We start from the raw sequence: 18,550 nt of genomic DNA, 5'->3' as shown, positions 1-18,550 counted from the left end.
GACGCTGAATAGTACTGCGATGTTGATATGACTTGAATGGAGGTCTATGTTGGTGGTGTGAGACATTCGATCGGTTTACTTGAGGAAAAGACGGCGAAAAGTGAGCCTGAGTAGATTGACGGTTGATGCGATTATTATTATGTTGAATGGTATCCACCGGGGTATCTTCGGCAGTAACTGTGATACTTGCGGCTGAAGTCATAGCAGATGCTTGATTGGTAGCTAATTCTTCTGAATGACACATTAGGACCGCTATCCCAAGAGTGAGATTTGGTTTAGCTAAGACGTCTTTGCGTAACTTGTCATTATTAGTTCCATGGACAATCATAAGACAGATTAGGGATTCGGCTAAGGCAGTAAAGTCGCAATCTTGCGCTTTGGTTTTTAAGTTCAATAGAAAGTCATTAAATGGTTGTGTCTCACCTTGCTGAGTGGTGAGAAAGGTGTAGCGAAGGTAGAGGAGATTTTGAAGAGGAGCATAATATGCATCAAATGCGTCCAAGACTATTTGTAGAGTTAGTTGATTATCCGCAACGGTGATAGGTAGGGTTTTGTAGATTTTGACTCCTGCAGGGCCAAGAGCGTGTAAAAAGTGAGCCACTTGAATTTCATTCGGATCTTCATTGAGTCGTATTGCTGTAGCATAGATTTGATCTCGGAAGTCTTCCCATGCTGTTGCAGGGTCTTGTCCAGGGTGAAAATGTTCTAGTCCTTTAATTGAAGTAGTAGTTGCATGTGATGAAGTGGTTGAAGACAATGCATAATATTTTGGCGGGTGCAAAGCTTAGCCGTGTTTACTTCATACTCGTGGAATTTTCTAACTATTCTTAAAGGAAATCAGGTAACCTATCTCAGATTAATGATTCTTGACCCGCTGCCACCATGTAATAGTAAAGATTACCAAAAACTATTTTAAACTAATACAAATGAATTTTATTTATTTACATTGAGTCACATTGACTAGCTTGTTACATTCTTATTTTTATATCTGCCTATTCCGTCTGCTTGTACATATAGGGGTACTTTTTCTTAATACATATATAACCACATTTGGTGGTGGGAATCACAACTATATAATATTAAATATACAACAGGAGGATGAAAGCGGGCACCCTGGAGAGGAAATGGGGGGTTATCAGGCAAGGCAACGAAAAAATGTTGAACATAGTAAACTATAGTCATCTAGCGGAATGATTTATATGCTCTGAGCCTATTAATCGTCTGTTAAGGTATCTGTTAATAATTATGATCCGAGTCATATAAAGAGCTGAGGCCGGGAGTAGTGGCTCACTCCTGTAATCCCAAGCGTCCGGGAGGCAGAGTTTGTGGATGGCCGTGTGAGGACGACTACCAATCCCCCAACGGGTGTCCCCACGTATCCCCCCGTTGGCGTGGCCGTTACACATATCTCGCGCTGATTAATGAGATGGCCGAGAGGACTGAACTGTCCCACACGTTACAATCGAATAAAAAAATAAAATAAAAAGCGTTTAGTAGGAAGATGAAAACTAGGAGCTAATATGATTAATATACTGAAATACCACAATTATAGTGTAATTTCAAAGCACACCCATAAAGTTGGAAAGACACACAATGGTAATTAAATGCTAAAACCATTAGTTTTATTTTAATGGTTGTAATTATAGGATGTACGCCTAAACCAAAAAGGACTGACTACATTGACATGATAATAAGAACTTCAACTGAAGATCTAAGTATAGTAATAACGGAAAGCATTAGTAAAGAACTTGAGGTAAGAAATTTTTTTTTTTTTTACAATGTGGTCCTAACTTCTTAATAACACATTCATTTTTTCATGATCCATCAAGGCTTGCATAAATCAACTTAGATCTCATGCAGATAAAATTGTTTTTTCGGATAACGTACTGAATTTTCTGAAAGTTTTTAAAGACAAAAAGAAAAAAGACAAAAGTGATTTCACAATTGAAATTCATAAGTTGATGAGTGACGACAGCATCGTAAACTCAGTTGGATTCTGCTTGCCAATAGATGTAAACAAATTTCAATATTCCACTCTTACTTAAATTTTAAAACATTTGCCAATAATTCAATAATTAATTACACGGAGATTTGATTTGCTGGGAGATTCTGAACAGTATCAAGTAATATAGTGTTTCTTACGAAGATTCTTCAATAACTTGTTAATAAAGGTGGTGGAAATGGAAAAAATAGAAGCTAGTACCGCAAGTGAACATACTCTTTTGACGGAGATACAAGGAAAACAAAAGTAGCGTTAAGTAATTCACCATATCGGAGGGTACATCTTCCGACAGTTAATATTGGCTTACGGTTTGGCTTCAAAGTAACTGATTAAAAACTGTATCAAACTTAAAAAAGATCAATCAAATGATTTTGCAAAGTGTAGCGAACAAATAAACAATGGAGGATTACTGATTCTTAAACCAAAAGCATTTGCTTTTGTATTGGCGATCCACGATGACCCGTTACATCCATTTCTTAAGATCAGGTAGAGATTTTTTTAAGAAAAGGGCTAAAAAATGAAAAGCTATTCAAATCTTGGTGTGAACTTTGGGGTTCAGATAGCCAAATGGCTCAAGTTTCCTAAAAAAAGAAATTCAAAAGTAAAAGAGTGAATCTCTAAAGGCAGTGGCCCTGAGAAAAGAGAAGAAAACGAAGAAAAGCTGCAAGAAATACAAAGAACAACCCGAAGAAGTAAAAATCAAAACCAAAGTTTCTAACGTAAAAAACCCCGAAAAGGGATTTCTAAAAATGTGATTAAAACTATACATAGTTCCTAATGTATGTTCCTAGCCTAAAAGTACAATTCTTTGCAATTTTTAATTGTAATATTTAACTTTTAATCTCATATTAAAATTTTCGGTAAAAAACTTATTCCATTTCATTTTTTAAAATCAAGCGCCTTAAAGGGGAACGGTCAAGCTTTAACCAGTTAGATAGCCCTATAACCCGTTAAAAACAAAAATTTATGGCGAAAACCGCATAAAAAATATTAAGTGGTTAATTTTTAATAAAATAAAGAAATTTCGGGAAATTGAAAAGCGAGCATCCGCTGAGACACCTGGTGAGACAGTAAAATAACATAAAAGCGCGCGCTGCTAGAGACGCGAAAGATTTGTTTTGTACGCGCCGCGCGTTCCATTTAAGCGAGAGCTAAGCCTAAATGGCTATTTGTAAATCGTGCGGTGAAGATGTTAGTTCTGAAAAAGAAAAGATAATATGTAAAGGCGAATGCGGAAATAATTTTCATGTCCAATGCACTTCGATTAAAACCGAAGAAAATCTCCGCAAATTGGGAAGCAAAAAAGAAACGTGGTTATGCTATGCATGTAAGGAGCAATACAAAACGAAGTCAACTACTGCAAGTAAACCAGATTCAACCGGTGAGCCTTCTTTGTCGTTGATAATGGCTAAAATCAACGAAATGCTACAAAAATTAGACAAACTAGATCCGATTGAAAAGAAACTTAGTGACTTTGAATCAGCGGTAAATTATTGTAGCGGGAAAATTGACGACTTCGGCCAAGAGCTACAAGGTTTTCGCCAAGGCTTAGATAAACTACAGAACGAGAGTTCTGCATCTTTAGCAAAAAATGCCGCATTAGAGCTTAACGTATCTTATTTGTAAAATAAAATTAGCATAATTGACCAAAATCAATTGAAAAATAACATTGAAATAATAGGTATTGAGGAAACCAAAAATGAAGATATAAGCGAAGTTGTTTATCTAGTGGCCAGTTTCCTAGAAATAGAATGTGCAGAAAGTGATGTAGTTTTTTGTTATAGGCTCCCCAAAGTAAAATTAGGCCAAGATAAGGTTAAACCGAGTAAAATTATCCTTAAATTTGCGAATGAAAAAATACAAAAGGAATGGATGAGAGTTTTTAAAAGTAAAAAGAAAAATGGGTTCACGTCTAAAAACATCCACAAAACCTTGCCAAATGAGTCTGTCTACATCAACGAACAACTAACGGCATTTAATAAAAAATTACTGTATGATGCAAAAATTTACGCAAAAAAGAATGATTACAGATTTGTTTGGATCTCAGCAGGGGAGATCCTTTTACGTAAATCTGAAAATTCGAAAGCTATTAAGATAAAAAGCCAAAAAGATCTAATATGAATTCTACTATAGAGATAAGGGAGTGCGTATGCCGATAAGGGGCACCTGCGGGCGGGGGAAACGGGCCCCTATAGGGGCCCCCTTTTGCGGCAATATTCGGCGGGGTCAAAAGGTTAGCTGATTTACGAGGTCAATAGGTTATCTGCCCCTATGGACACGATGCAAACAGCCATTAAATAGGTGTGAAACGGACCCCCTATAGGGGCCCCAATTTGCGTACATTTTCGGCGGGGTCAAAAGGTTAGGTCAATAGGTTAGATGATTTACGATAGGTTATCTGCCCCTATTCCGCAGGTGGTGTGGACTGACACGATGTTATGCAAACAGCCGGCCAGTCATAGTTAATAGCTGGAGGCACCCCATTTTAGGTCAAAAGGTTAGCTGATTTACGATGTTAGGTCAATAGGTTATCTGCCCCTATGGACACGATGCAAACAGCCGTTAAATAGGTGTGAAACGGACCCCCTATAGGGGCCCCATTTTGCGTACATTTTCGGCAGGTCAATAGGTTAGCTGATTTACGATAGGTTATCTGCCCCTATGGTGGTGACACGATGTTATGCAAACAGCCGGCCCGTCATAGTTAATAGCTGGAGGCACCCCCATTTTAGGTCAAAAGGTTAGCTGATTTACGATGTTATAACCCATAAAACCCAGGTGCTAACCCATTATAGGTCAATAGGTTATCTGCCCCTATGGCGGTGACACGATGTTATGCAAACAGCCGGCCCGTCATAGTTAATAGCTGGAGGCACCCCCATTTTAGGTCAAAAGGTTAGATGATTTACGATGTTATAACCCATAAAACCCAGGTGCTAACCCATTATAGGTCAATAGGTTATCTGCCCCTATGGCGGTGACACGATGTTATGCAAACAGCCTACCCGTCATAGTTAATGTCGGGCACAATTCGAGTTGGTTTTCGCCGACAAACACTTTCGGGCCCCTAAGCGTACCGTAAAATAGCGGGCGGTCATCGGTAAAAGTGTTTTGGGAAAAAAAGAGAAGAGTGTATACAAATTATAAGGTTTTATTAAGATATTTTTCGAGTACAGGCTGTATAATACGATTTACATTGAAAATACGTCTTTGGAAATGTATTTTATTTATATCATGGTAATTACGTCGATCTTCGTAGGGTATATACCAAAGTTCACTCAAAGGGTTGAAACGAACCATCTGAAATTAGCGTTTTTACGAGCATTTTCATTAAATGTTCTACCTCGAGGCGTTTGATGGTAAGAGTTACGTTGTCGCCGGGTCCCTCGGGGGTGGTTGTGGTTCCGCCGGAGATGTATTTTTCGGATGGCGGGATATCTTGGCCATCCAAAGCGGCGGGTGACGGACAGTTGGGATAAAATTTGTCGTGTTCCGTTTGGGGTACGTCGCCGGATTCCCAACTGCCTAACTGTCCGTGGCAGAGGTAGCATTCGACTATGCCGTCCGAGTCTACGGCGAAAAGTCCTGCGTGGGCCAAGTCTTCCTTGTTCACGTGTACGTTGTCCCATTGCTTGAACGTTTCTAGCCGACCGGTTACGGTGGTGAGATCCTCGTGACTAGCCATCCCGATTCTATTTGAGCTACGGAATAATATTTCTGGGTCTAAACCCCAAAATGACGTAATCTATAAAAATGACATAATTTAAAAATGACTCACTAAAGATGACGTAATCTACACCATGAAACGTAAAGATTACGTAGATGCGTTGTGGTTTTCATAAGCTAGCCGCTATGGGAAAGAGGAAGATGTCTCCGCTTAAGCTACCAAAGAAATGCGGGATATGCTCGGAAATATACCGGTCCGTGAGAGGTTTCAAACAACATTTAATGACACATTTATCTTGTAATACAATGAAAGAAGATTCGGATCTGGCGTGTGATTGTGATGAGAGTGAATCGCTCCATTACACGGAGGCCGAGGAAATGTCAGATGATAAAATTATCGATTATCTTAACGAACTTATTGGGACATGTAAAAAGCGCGGTGCCACAATGGAATCAACCGAACCAACTACATCTAACCTACCAGCCGAATTAAAAATGCCGACTGAAAAGGAAATGGCTGCTCTGATTTATTTTCAAGAATATTGTAAAACTAATCAAATTCATAATATTAAAATGTGAATAAACGTTTTTATATTGAATACATTGTTATTTTTAAAGGTGACCGTATAAAGTAAATTTTACATTGATAAATTGACACTTAATATTTTTAAAATACGTTTATAATATTTTTCCAATGTGGGCGAATGAATGGACACAATGAACTATTAATTACGTAATCTTAAAAAAATGACGCGTGCAATGAGAAATAACGAGTCGGATTTATAAGATAATAAAAAATATTTATTTTATAAGATGATATATTACAAAAATTATTTTTCTTTTACGAGTCAAAAAAATATTATAGTGTGATACAAAAAAAAATTAAAATGGACATCGTAATTGACTGTCTATTTCAGCGCGGTTCTGGGTAATCCATTCGGCGAAAAGTAGACTTCGTTCCAAAGAACACGGTTGTCGGGTGTTTAGAGTGTGATGTTGGAATAGCCAATTCACTGGTGGGGGGGGAAGTCAAAGTCTACAAAGGCCATTCTCGCCATGCCACCGACACGATACTGAGGGTTTAGTTAGGAATAAAAACGGGGTATAGTCGCGCGACGGGAATTTATACTCCGTTTATGATGACGTAACAGGTTGTTAAATTTTCTAGTGGCCATTATATCATTGTTGACGTCTCTTCGTGAAAAACCCTTAAAGAAGCTTTGGTGACTTCTACGTTTTGATCGGTGACGTATATAAATCACGCAATAATGTCCGCAAATGACGCTCGTTGTCGATTGAAGTCGCCGCTTGGTGGGCGTGATTTTTCTCGAATTTTGTTTTAAAAAAAGTTTAATGGCTGGCAAAATGGGCCGTAGCGCCAAAGAGTCAAAATACCAAGCCCGTTTTAATTTATCAAGGTAAATCGCGACCCAATGGCTGCCGGGTTCATCGTGGGGGTCCAGATTTACAACCAGTGACGCTGGAAAACTATTAATCTTATCGGGTAGACAATCCGAAGCGAATACCCCCATAAAATTGCGCGTACGTCTCAAAATGTTTAAAATCTCGGATCCGCGCATAATTACACGTTTTCAATAGAAACGTTACGATCTTTGTCTACGCTAAAGCTGGCTTGAAATTCGGCGAAAACTACGCAGCTTAACGTTTGCGGGACTGGTTTAGCGAACGAAAGCTCCAAACGCATCTGTCCCTGTCTGGAGGGGTTCCAATAATGACTCTCACCCGCGCTATGGTCGTTTGAAATGTCGAAGACGTAAAAAGCGTAGCCCCCGGCATAATCTCCCCGGGAAATATCGATCCCGGTGTTTCTATAATGAATTCCGCTACCCGTGAATAAAGTATGATAGGCTTGAATATATTGTCCCGCGTCGTAGTTTGGCGTAATAGGTTTCGAATCCACACCGTCAGAATCCACGTAAAGAGCTAAACTCGATAAATCTTGATGTTCGAAAGCGTACGGGTTTTTTGCCAGGGTTCCATTGTAGGCTTCGTGATCCACCAGCGCGACAATCAAGCGAACCGGGAGGGTACCCAAATATACGTTGGGAATAACTGTGTTTCGGATATTCGAGTTGATGGTGAATATTTTTGTTTCGGTGCGTGTAAAAGCGTACTTTGCTGCTGCTCGTGACAAGGCGTTTTCGTGAGCGATAAGTATTTTGGGTGCAATTTGTATTCGACGTACCAACAAGCTCGCGTCCGTAATGATAATTTTATAGTCAACCCCGGGCTTCGGCGTACCCATTAACGCAAAACTCGCTTTACTTCGCGATAGTTTAATACGTAAATCTACGCCATTAATTAAATATTTTTCGACATTGAGCGCGTCAAGAAACAGCGGACCAATTAAATCTATTTCTTTCGACTGATCCGTGAATCCTTTCCGCTGTTTAAAACCCTCGTTGGCAGTGACCGAATTCATTTCGCCGGGGGTATCCTTGTACCACAGCGCGCCTGTTAAATGGGACGCTTTGGCACCCTTGTCAAAATTTAACAAAGTTTCAATGTACGCCCGATAAGCGTACGAACAAGCTGACGGAGACAGTAAGGTTCCGTTAAGGTAAACTTCCGCGTGATTAAATAGCGTGTGCAAAAAATTGTTACACCCCCCTACAACATCCGACGGTAATAAACTTTTGCCCGCGTCATCGGCGACGATTTTAGCTTTAACAAGTAGGTACGTAAGCGGTAAATCAATATACTCGTGCCCGCTTCCAGGAATATTAAACTCGATGGTATCGCCTCGCAGCGACGAGATGGGTTTGAAGGTGGTCCATTTTCCTCCCTCAATTGACGTTTGGATAGGCGCGGATTGAAAAATATCAAGTTCACTTTTTAACGCTTCGCAATGACCCATAATTTTAGGAGAAAATATCAACGACCTTTCTAGCTCGTTTCCTGCCTACTAATGATTTTTTCCACCGCGTTTTGGTCTTTTCTTAATTGTTTTAGTTTTGCGTTTACGTTTCCCAGTCCCGTATTGTTGTTTGAGATCATCGTACTTTTCTGTGAGGCGCCGTTTGGTAGCTTCACGTATGGATGACCCCGTCGAGACATCAGCCAAAACTTGTTTTCCCGTGGAGAGGGCTTGGCCCCCCAAAAATTTCGCCCCCCGTAAAAGAAACGGTTTCGCTAGCTTGTACAAGCCGGAGAAGAAACTCCCAAACCCGCTTCCGAATTGCCCGTGCCCCCGCTGATACGGCGATCCCACGTATACGTCGGGAATAGCGCCACCCGCCTGAGTGGCATAATATTGAGCGTACGGGCACGCTACGCAGCGTCTTTTTTCAAGAACGTGTCTTAAGGGCATCTTGGACGCAAATGAAGTTTTACTGTTAGATTGCCAAACTCAAAAGGAGCTGGTTTCCCATAAACATCGCGTAGATCTATTTGGATAGTATCAAAGTATTTCTTCTCAATGGGCACGTAATGCGGCGAAATGTATGTTTTCTCGATATGAGTACCAAATCGGGCTGATTCGTCAACCGCTATTATTCTTAACAATTTGACGAGCGACGAGCCCACCACTTGATCAGCGACGATATCGGAATAAACGAAGATTTGGGGCGGAATGTGGAAATTTAAGCGAGCCGGGTTCTCGCTTCTGCCCGCGATAGTTTTAGTTCTTTCAAATCCTAGCGTGTTGCTCAGTCCGTCACTCATAAATACGCCATAGGGGGTAATATTTTTTCCAACCAGCGCCACGTGTCCGTTCAGCGGATCGTGGGTAAGACACACATTAGCGGCGGTGCATAGCGCGGTGTCGTTTACTACTTTAAGTAAATGGTCTATACTCAAGTAATGCCCCGGAGGGATTTCTCGCATCGTCCCGACCATTTTAGGGTCAGACTGTCCCCCATGTTGGGCGGGATTAACGCGGAAATAGACGTAATTGTCATAGGGCAACACGTTGTAAAACGAAAAGGGATACAATATTTCCACCAACGCAACTTCCCACCCCCCCTTTAATTCGATAGGTTCGGGTAATTTTATCGTGAAACAGGCTACCGTATTATTCGGAAATATCTCGAGATTTGAATTACTGGGTATCGTTAGGTAAAAGGCTTCGGACATCTTTAGCAGAAACCCAAGAATTGAATGTAGCCGGATACCCTAACCAAGAAACGAAATATTCGACTTTACCCTTTGAGCGTCGCTTCTTTAATACTTTGTCAATTGTATATTCTTCCGGTTTTATAACTCGTTGAATTTCTTTGAAATAAAAATATCCCGTGATGGGTTCGTCAGCCAAATCAACGAGCTTAAATTGAAGAGGTCTTTTAGTATTCTTGAAAACAACTTTAAATATTTCGGCGCTCCAATTTTGATCGCTGTATCCTTTTAAAAACGGTCTGGCAGTTCGGGTAATCCTTACGTAATCGCCGACTTTGATACGGCATTTTCGGGGCTTGAGGGCGGCTGGCTGGGACTGCCCTGGTTTGTAAATATTTCTATAAACTTGAAGAATATTTTTGTCGTTTACATCGAAGGGAGCCATTTTAATTGTCGTATGATAACTGGCGTTATACGAATCAATTAAATTGGGCAGCTCGTCGAGATAGCGTCGCGTGTTTTTATGAGTAAAAAAACGATACATGCGCTGTTTCAGGGTCCTATTAAAACGCTCTACCATCGCGGCTTTAACATCGCTATTTTCGGAATGGTAATGTCTAATGCCCTCCTCTTTTAGGAGTTTTAAAACAGTCGAATTAACGTACTCCAACCCACGGTCGAACTGTATAGCGCGGGGCTTGCCCCGCTCTTTAAAAATTATTTTCAGGGCGCGGGCAACCTCAGCGCCGGTCTTACGTTTTAGGGGGACGGCAAATGCCACTCTCGAAAAGCAATCTATACAAGTAAGAATAAATGTGTATCCGGAATTGTCGCTCGCTAAAGACCGCATATCTGCCAAATCAGTCTGATAGAGGTCTAGTCTGTTTCCTACACGAATCTTTCGTCTTTGGAATTTTCGAATAACTGGTCTATGTAACGTATAGGCGTCGTGAGTTTGCAAAAACGTTTCAACATTCCCCCGAGATATTCCGAGCTCTTTGACAGAATCGTATAATTTTTCAACACCCCCGTAGCTAGCTGGATTACGAGAATCGAAATATATTTTTTCAAGTCTAGTCGTTACGTTTATCGGTAACTCTCCCATTTCAAAATTTTGGCACTCGGCGTTTTTTTTTTACGTAAACGGTTCTTAATAGTAGGCGACCAAAGTTTCGGTGACTGTCGAGGTGTCGCGAAAGAATTAGGCCCGACCGCTGACGGCAAAGTTTTCTTTCGTTTGGAGGAGGCGAGCGAAAGATGGGGGCCCGGGGGGGCGGAAGCTGTTAGGAACGAAGTAGACGGTAATGGGGTGGTGGTGGGGAAGGCTTGAGGGGTGATTTTCCGTAGTTTACCCACCAGGTTATTAAATTTTGACCAACTCTGGGGTCTCGGCGCGTGGGGACTTATTAGATAATATACTAAATCAACAATATCAGAATCCGTTTGTATTTCACCGTCTAATAAAATCTGCCCCTGGCTGTCCCACCGCAGTCGACCGCTGTCCGAAATCAAATGATTAAATATAGCTCGGGCGCTCGCTCTGTATCCTAGCGGGAACAGATTGACTAATGTATCGTAACTGGGCGTATCGTTATTTTCAATCGGTTTATTTCGAGCGTGCTTTTTTAGTAGCATCTCTTCGTATATCTTCCACTTGGTCCTGTCATCGAGCGCTTCGCTTTTTAAAATATCCGCCATTTCCGTGTCAATATCCGGTTTGAGTTGTTGATGGGGTGGCGTAATCGGCGCTAAAGTCATTTTTTTCGAGTACCTTAACATTTTTTATGTTCAACCTGTTAGGGCTCCCACGAGCGACGACACAATAGGCAGAAGAAACGAGAAAAATCCGGCACCTTTTTGATTTAATAATATTCGTTTTTTAGTTTGCCAGCCCAATTTTTTCTGCGCAATTTTGCGTAACGTTTTACGGTGTATTTTTAATCGTAGTTTTTGCCGCGTGGTTAGACGTATATTCCCGATAAGAGTATTATACACGCAATCAGATATCGCTTCGATCAACTCTTTATTGGCGTTAATTAAAATATTACGTCTCTTAACGCCCTTTAATTTGCCGATCGATTCGAGCAGATGTTTTTGCGACCTGACTCGTCGAGACATTGTACATCGAATGAATTCGACTCGCTGGGGGGGGTGTGTGGTAACTAACCACCCTCGGAAAAGTATTATTTCGGAATGTATACCGAGACTTGCTCGCCTGGGAAAATATTAGTTCTGATCCGATGTGAGTCGGGGCAATCTTTCTGAAGGTCGATCAATACGTAAGAGTTTGGTTCCTTAGTCGCGTCAGAAATCGCTTCGATAACAAAGTTGGAATTATCAGGGGCCATTTGGCGCGCCAAGCAATTAATCTGTGTTTTGTCCCGTACATTTTTCGTTAAAAGTATGTAGTGCGCATTGAGGGAAATTTCGCGACACCCGCGACCCTGATGAAATAAATTTTGACTTATGTAGATAAAGCTAACATTACGATGATGCGAGACTTTGGTGAACAATTGGGCAACTTCTCCTTTTTGACCCGCCCCCATTAAATCGTCTAAAACCGCCAGTATCCGTTTCGAGCCGTCAAATAAGTCAGGATCGGGTAAACCCTTATGAAATATAACGTTATATTTTTTAAGTTTATCGTATCCTGGCTGATCCTCGCCGTAAAACCAGTGGATTTCTTCAATTTGAGGTTCAAACATTTGTTTTAAATGTTTAATCAGTTTTTCTACGAAATATGTCTTACCACTTTGGCTAGGCCCGCAAAGTATGATGTTACAACTGTGATAAAAAGGGTACATTATCACCGCGTAGCTGAAACCAGAATGAAATAAAATGGACATTTTGTTTTTATATATAATATTTTTTATTTTTGACAATAACAAAACACGTTTTCCCGTGACACACCCCCTTGCCACGTGGAAAGCGGCCGGCGCGCTAGAGACACACCCCCCTCGTGACCCCGACGCGCGCGGATAGCTGATCGAGAGAGAGAACGCGCGCGCCTCTCTCTCTCTCGAACGCCGAGACGGCGACCCGCGGAGACCGGTGCCTCTCGACCCGCGGCTCGACCGCATAAGAGCGAAGGTTTTTTTTAAGCGCGTATTTTATATCCGAATGGAACTGTTCGGTAATTCGATAAAACCCGAACTTTATCCATTACGGGCCGATACGCTTTTTCCAAGTCGACGCTAACGAGCGTATGATCCGGAAGTCGACGGATTTGTTTGGGCAGAGGCACGGCAAACGCCGCCGGTATTTCAGTTTCTTCGTCAGTCACTCCTAGCATAGTTTTTAAATTTTCGCCGTTAATGATATGCTGATTACCGACATTAATTCGAAATCCTTTCACTTTCGTAACGTTAAATTTTTCGCCCGTATCCGGATTTTTCACCCAAAACGAGTAATTTTTTGGCCCGCCATACGCGGCTTCGTAAATAAACGAATTCTTTCCATAACCGGATAACTCGCTGACCATATCGCCCAAATAATTGCCCGTAGTTATAAGGGGTTGTTTCGAGACGTACTGGAGGGCGTCAGTGTCCAAATATAACGCGTTCTCTCCGACTATTTCAAGATATTTTAATAAAACTAATCTCGCTTGACAGGTTGTATAAGCGGCAATCACGCAATTTGTATGTTTTAGAGGGATTTCCGCTTCCTTGATGGGGGCTGATTTCACTAGAAGAGTCGTATCGTTGACTGTCAAAACCGATTTTACGTTGATTTCCGGATTTGATAGCAGTTCAAAGAACACTTTGGGTTCGCGAACGATTTCAGTTTTGGTCACAATGGATCGCTGACCGAGTTTTCTGGAAAAAAAAAGTTTTAATATCTATTACGCTACCCAATATGATTTATAACCCCAATGGGGGGGGGGGGGTAATAAAATCCATACAGACCCCCACATGGAATTCAGCATTAATTTCGAGATGGCTCGAAGACCTTCGTTTTTGGAGACTTTGGTAGGGTCCAATTTGACCCCTTCATGACGTTCGAAAGCCGCAATGTATTCAGCCTGGGCTTCGGGGGTCTGACAATCTGACGGCCAGCCGCTCGCCTCCACCTTGGTTTTTAGGAAACAGTCAACGTAATCTCGAAAAATCCCTCCACTGTCCGTTGCAGGATCGTATTGCGTCACCGTGTATGACCAGGCCTCAATTTTTTTTGTAATTTTGTATCCGCGATTTACCGCCCATCTTAATTCGTCGATTACCCAAACGCCTTTAAGCATTCTTTCGTCGTCAGAATGCTCGCAGTCACCCTGATACCGTAAATCGGCACACGTCCGGCATAGGGTAAACGTTAACTTTTTGTTAACGGTCCGATACGGAAGAATAGGATGGAATAAATTGGTTGGCGGGAGCACGTTACATAACAATAATCCCTCAAAATCGTCAATGGCTGGAATATCGCTACCGAGCAGAATTGTCGGATGACCAACGGGGACTTTGCCACTATAAAAAGGAAAACACACTTAAATATTTGTTTTCGTTATATATATATATATTTTTCGATATAATACCGTTTGTTTATAAAAGGGTACAGGCTGCAAATGTCCACGTAGAATATTTTATCGTCGGTCCCTTCAACGTTACAGTACGTTCGTAAGGCTGATACTCTGCCCCCGAAAAAAGCGGCTCGCGGGTCTAAACGTTCAGTTAAAGTTTCCGAAAAATTAGAATTTTTTAAAAATTCATTTATGGCTGGATTTTGTTGTTTTTCCAAAATCCAATCGCACCCCCATTGTTGAATGACGGTATAACCCATTTCTTTAAGTTTATTGGTTGTCCGCATCGTGTTGGAAAATCGTGTATTAAGGGTATCGCTCGCGTTAGCGTATAATGGCTGGTTCCTATTTACAGAGTCCCCGAAGCAAGTCCTACAACCGTGATACCTTTAATGAAAAAAAACCTGTTTATATTTTGTCTCTTCGAACTTTTTAAAATAATACTTACCAACAGCCCTGATATTGTAGAGCGTTTTTCTCACCGATTAGACCATCAATTTTAATTTTTCCAGCACGCGGTTCTCGACCATTCAGCGTTGACACGATGGTAACATTCCGGACATGCGCTTCCCAAGCCAGCCATTCTAAAGCCTCGGTGGATTGAGGCTCGGATAACCGATACAAATTAGCCGGTATTATGCCAATCGTTTCTGGCTCCAAAAATTTTTTCCTTAGCACGTAACTACACACTGATGCGATAGTCACGCCCACGCTAAACGGATTAACTTCGCACAAGTCTTGAAATAGTTTCATAAACTTTAAACAACCTTTAGCTAATATGTGGGTATCTCTAGAACAATAGAGTTTTAACGTTTCGAGGTAATTAAACCCCGAACTCTTTTCGGTTTCGAGAGCGTACCATTTGTTAAAACTTTCGCGGTCTTTCGCCGTGAAATATTGGGCACCGTAAGCTTCCAAGGGGGGCAGCGAGTTCTCCGAGACGTAGTTTGTTTGTTCGGGTTTGTAAATGTCAAAATTATTATCAACTACGTTGAATAGAAAATGGGGGAAAAAATCTTTCGTATATTCGCGACCCAGCTCGAACGTATCCGCGAATTTCGACAGAGGAATGGGTATATAATTATACGAATCCGATAGAGTTAAATTGTGTAGTTTCAGTTGCAAGATGCGAGTTCCATTTATTATCGGATCGGGCTCAAACGAGTCGGCACTCTCCATTATAACTTGTAATAGGAGTTGCGTATCATAATTACTGGCATTATGTCCCAGCGCGGTCACTCTTCTTATCCGAGCCAGTGTTCTTAAATATTCGAAAAAGTTTCGCGCGGAATCTGAACCCAGAAATTGTCGTTGGCGAACGCCGCAAAATCTGCATGCTACGTCGGGGGTATCAACACACGCGACACAATAAGTTTCCGACACGCATAAAATGGGTTGATGAATATAACAGTTTTTCTTATCGGGGTGCCGTTTGGTTTGGACCGTTTCAAAATCGTAAAATATCCACATTTGCGTGGGCTGACCGTTGGAATCGAAACGTGGTGGGGGGTGTCGCGGGTCTTTTATTACTTGGATGTAACATTGATGTCCCGAGGGGGAAAACTTACGACAAACGGTACAATACTGTTCGGTACACGAATGCAGCTGGCCGTCGCGTTTAGTCAAATCGATTAGAATCGAACATTCCGTGCAATGAAATAAATTTTGGCATAATGATAATTTATCGCCGGTTAATTTTATTTTATGATGAGCGTAGCAATCGACACCCGTAAACTTACGTAAACAGTCGGGACATTTTATTATATCTCCGGTACATTTTAGGGCCCTGCAACACGCGAAACAATAGTCTGAACACGCGTGGGTGCTATCTCGTCTGTACCCCTCTAGACACTTTGAACAAAACTTTTCTTTCCCGAATAAGGGAGCCAGCTTTTTAACTAGATTGAAATGCGCCCCCTCGTTTAAAAGTACAATACGTTTTCTGTCCATACCTCCCCGTACTCTAGAATCGTACACCAAGGTCGGCCAGCTGTTTTTAATTTGATAGATTAAAATATCGTATTCTTTCAGATACGTTCTAAATTTTCTAATCGATTCGGGCGACGCGCATTCTTTATTAGGTCGGACACCCGATTTGGAGCATAGGAGGAGCGCCTCGGCTCGCTGAGCCACATTGTTTTCTTTGGAATGCGACAAAGTTTCATAGACCGTTTTTAGTCTTTTGTTTTCGGGCTCGTTCTGATATTTACACAGTGCCACACCGACGCAAAGAGCTCTAGCGAGACAGATTGAGTCGCTGTTCGCAATACGGACAATTGATCGTCTATTTCTAGAAAACAGGGCAAAGGTCTCTAGTCGTTTCCGTTTTGTACGGCCACCGCCCTGGGGGAGACGGACAATGGAAAAAGTTAAATTAACGGGTGCCAGGAAAAACGCTTCTTCCTCATCTGAATATATAGATTCGGATACCTCGTCGAGAAGGGCCTCGATATCAATTTGGTCACGTCTCCTAAATGAAATGGTTATATCGGGATGCGCCGCACCCAGCGCCGAACTACGGATTACTAGTTGTACCATGTCAGCGGGGTTTACATCGCGTAATACCCGTTCAGTGACCCTGGCAAGCCCTTCCGCTATATTATTAGATATTTCAGCTTCCAATTCAATTCCCGTCATATTGAAGTTCGGGAACTGTTTTTCATTCTGACCCAAAATTACGCAATTAGGGTCCTCAAAATCAATATACCCCACAATTGGGAAATCTCCCTCCGCCTCCCCGTAACCGCTTTGGTTAAGTAGGTCGTTGAAATATTCGTCCACCATTTCGACGGATTCACGGGGTTCAGCATCATCCACCGGGACAATTTCAGGGGCGTCTATAAAAAATAAATATATATTTTAATTTCTTAGATATTTTTCGGTACGAGAGAAAAAAACTTACTCTTCAGGTAGTCCAACACAGGTTCGTCATATTCGGCACCCAACATGGCATCCCACTCGAGTTCGAGTAATTCTTTTTCCCGCTTATTATATCTAGCTTCAATAATTTCGCCTAACCGAGGCGGTAATGCTTGATTAAATAATCGGAGTTCGGCTACCGTTTGGCACGCTTCTGGAACGTGGGGGATAGCTTGAACAGTTTCAAAAATTTCAATAACCGTCAAAATTAATTTAAAACTCAGACGGCTAAAGATTGCGGGTAACTTATTTGGTGCAAACCCCGGGTCTAAATTTAAAAATAAACATATTCCGTAATAAAATTGCAGTAGTTGCGGTACGGACCAGGGTCTATTTACCTCCAAATCGTCTAGAAACCAACATAAGCTTTCGCTATCCATTTTTTCTAGGTGCTAAGAAAACGACTTCCAACTAGAGAATTCCGCTGATTAGTGAAGTTTCTTTGACCGATAGGGCTCTATTTATACGTATCTTTTGAGGCTGTATAAAAATAATATCACGTCGTTAAGTCGAAACTCTATTATATAAAACTCGATTGTTTTCTAAAAGATGGACCCACTGTTTTTTAAGCCCATAAATTTAAGGATGGATCAATGGCTACTTTAATGATAGCCCCATAAATTTGGTGGCGGTTCATCCTTTTATCGCTGACACATGTTGTTTTTCAAAAGAGCCGCAGAAAACTCTTTTGACTATTTTGACAAAGCTGGGTGAATATACGAAAAAAAAACTTTTTGACGGTGCCCTTCTTGTTCTCCGAGCGGGCCCAATTTTTTTTACGAGCCGCTGTTTTATTAGACACCAAACCCTTAGGGTGGAATCCTTTGGGGGCCACGCCGCTCGAGTCTTAATAGAACAATGTGGGCCCCTACGGTCTTTTTCTTTGAAGGGAAAATTGTTTAGGGGCTCTTTTTTTGTGTCAACCCTAACCTTTTTTACGATGCAAATTAAGACCCACGCGCGACTCCTGAATTTAACATGACGCGTCAAATCGGGTATTGTTAAAATAGTGTGCACCGAAATGTTTATAAAAAGCGATTGTTTTCACAGCTGTTTTTAAGCGTAGAAGGATGGTCATGGTAAAAGAGTTATATGCTCAAAAACTTTTAAAAAAAAGACGTTTCAAACTGTTAGATATTTTTTGGGGACAAACGTTTTGTTGAAAAATGGTTATAAATGAATGTTGTTGCGCGTAGAATTTTATGTAGCCCCATAAACTATGTGGAATAGATCCTCTTAATTATTGTATATATTTTTTTCATTTCTCGTTTGTATTTTTCATTTGTAAATAATTCCTTTCTATATATTAGTTATTTGTCAATATTTCTTTTTGTATATTTTAGTCATTTGTTTATTTTAGTTTTTTGTTTATTTTA

At 41.2% G+C, this 18,550-nt stretch overlaps 1 protein-coding gene across 1 annotated transcript; it reads right to left on the bottom strand.

Annotated features, from left to right (window-relative positions):
• Nucleotides 1-12,765: 12,765 nt before the first annotated feature.
• Nucleotides 12,766-17,547, bottom strand: LOC149925622 (uncharacterized). Its single transcript, XM_090161793.1, has 7 exons — nt 17,158-17,547; nt 16,291-17,092; nt 16,193-16,245; nt 14,704-14,992; nt 14,271-14,642; nt 13,648-14,202; nt 12,766-13,557 (listed from the first exon to the last, which is right to left on the bottom strand). The coding sequence occupies exons 1-7, from the start codon at nt 17,201-17,203 to the stop codon at nt 12,840-12,842; spliced, it is 2,835 nt and encodes a 944-aa protein (XP_090017919.1). The 5' UTR covers nt 17,204-17,547; the 3' UTR covers nt 12,766-12,839.
• Between the last annotated feature and the right edge of the window lie 1,003 nt (nt 17,548-18,550).

The sequence above is a fragment of the Leiobunum rupestre genome, chromosome 10 (genome assembly GCF_980474605.1).
Source record: "Leiobunum rupestre chromosome 10, qqLeiRupe1.1.hap1, whole genome shotgun sequence".
NCBI classification, from domain to species: domain Eukaryota; kingdom Metazoa; phylum Arthropoda; class Arachnida; order Opiliones; family Sclerosomatidae; genus Leiobunum; species Leiobunum rupestre.
The sequence above is the reverse complement of the archived record's forward strand: the minus strand, read 5'-3'. Positions and strand labels throughout refer to the sequence as shown.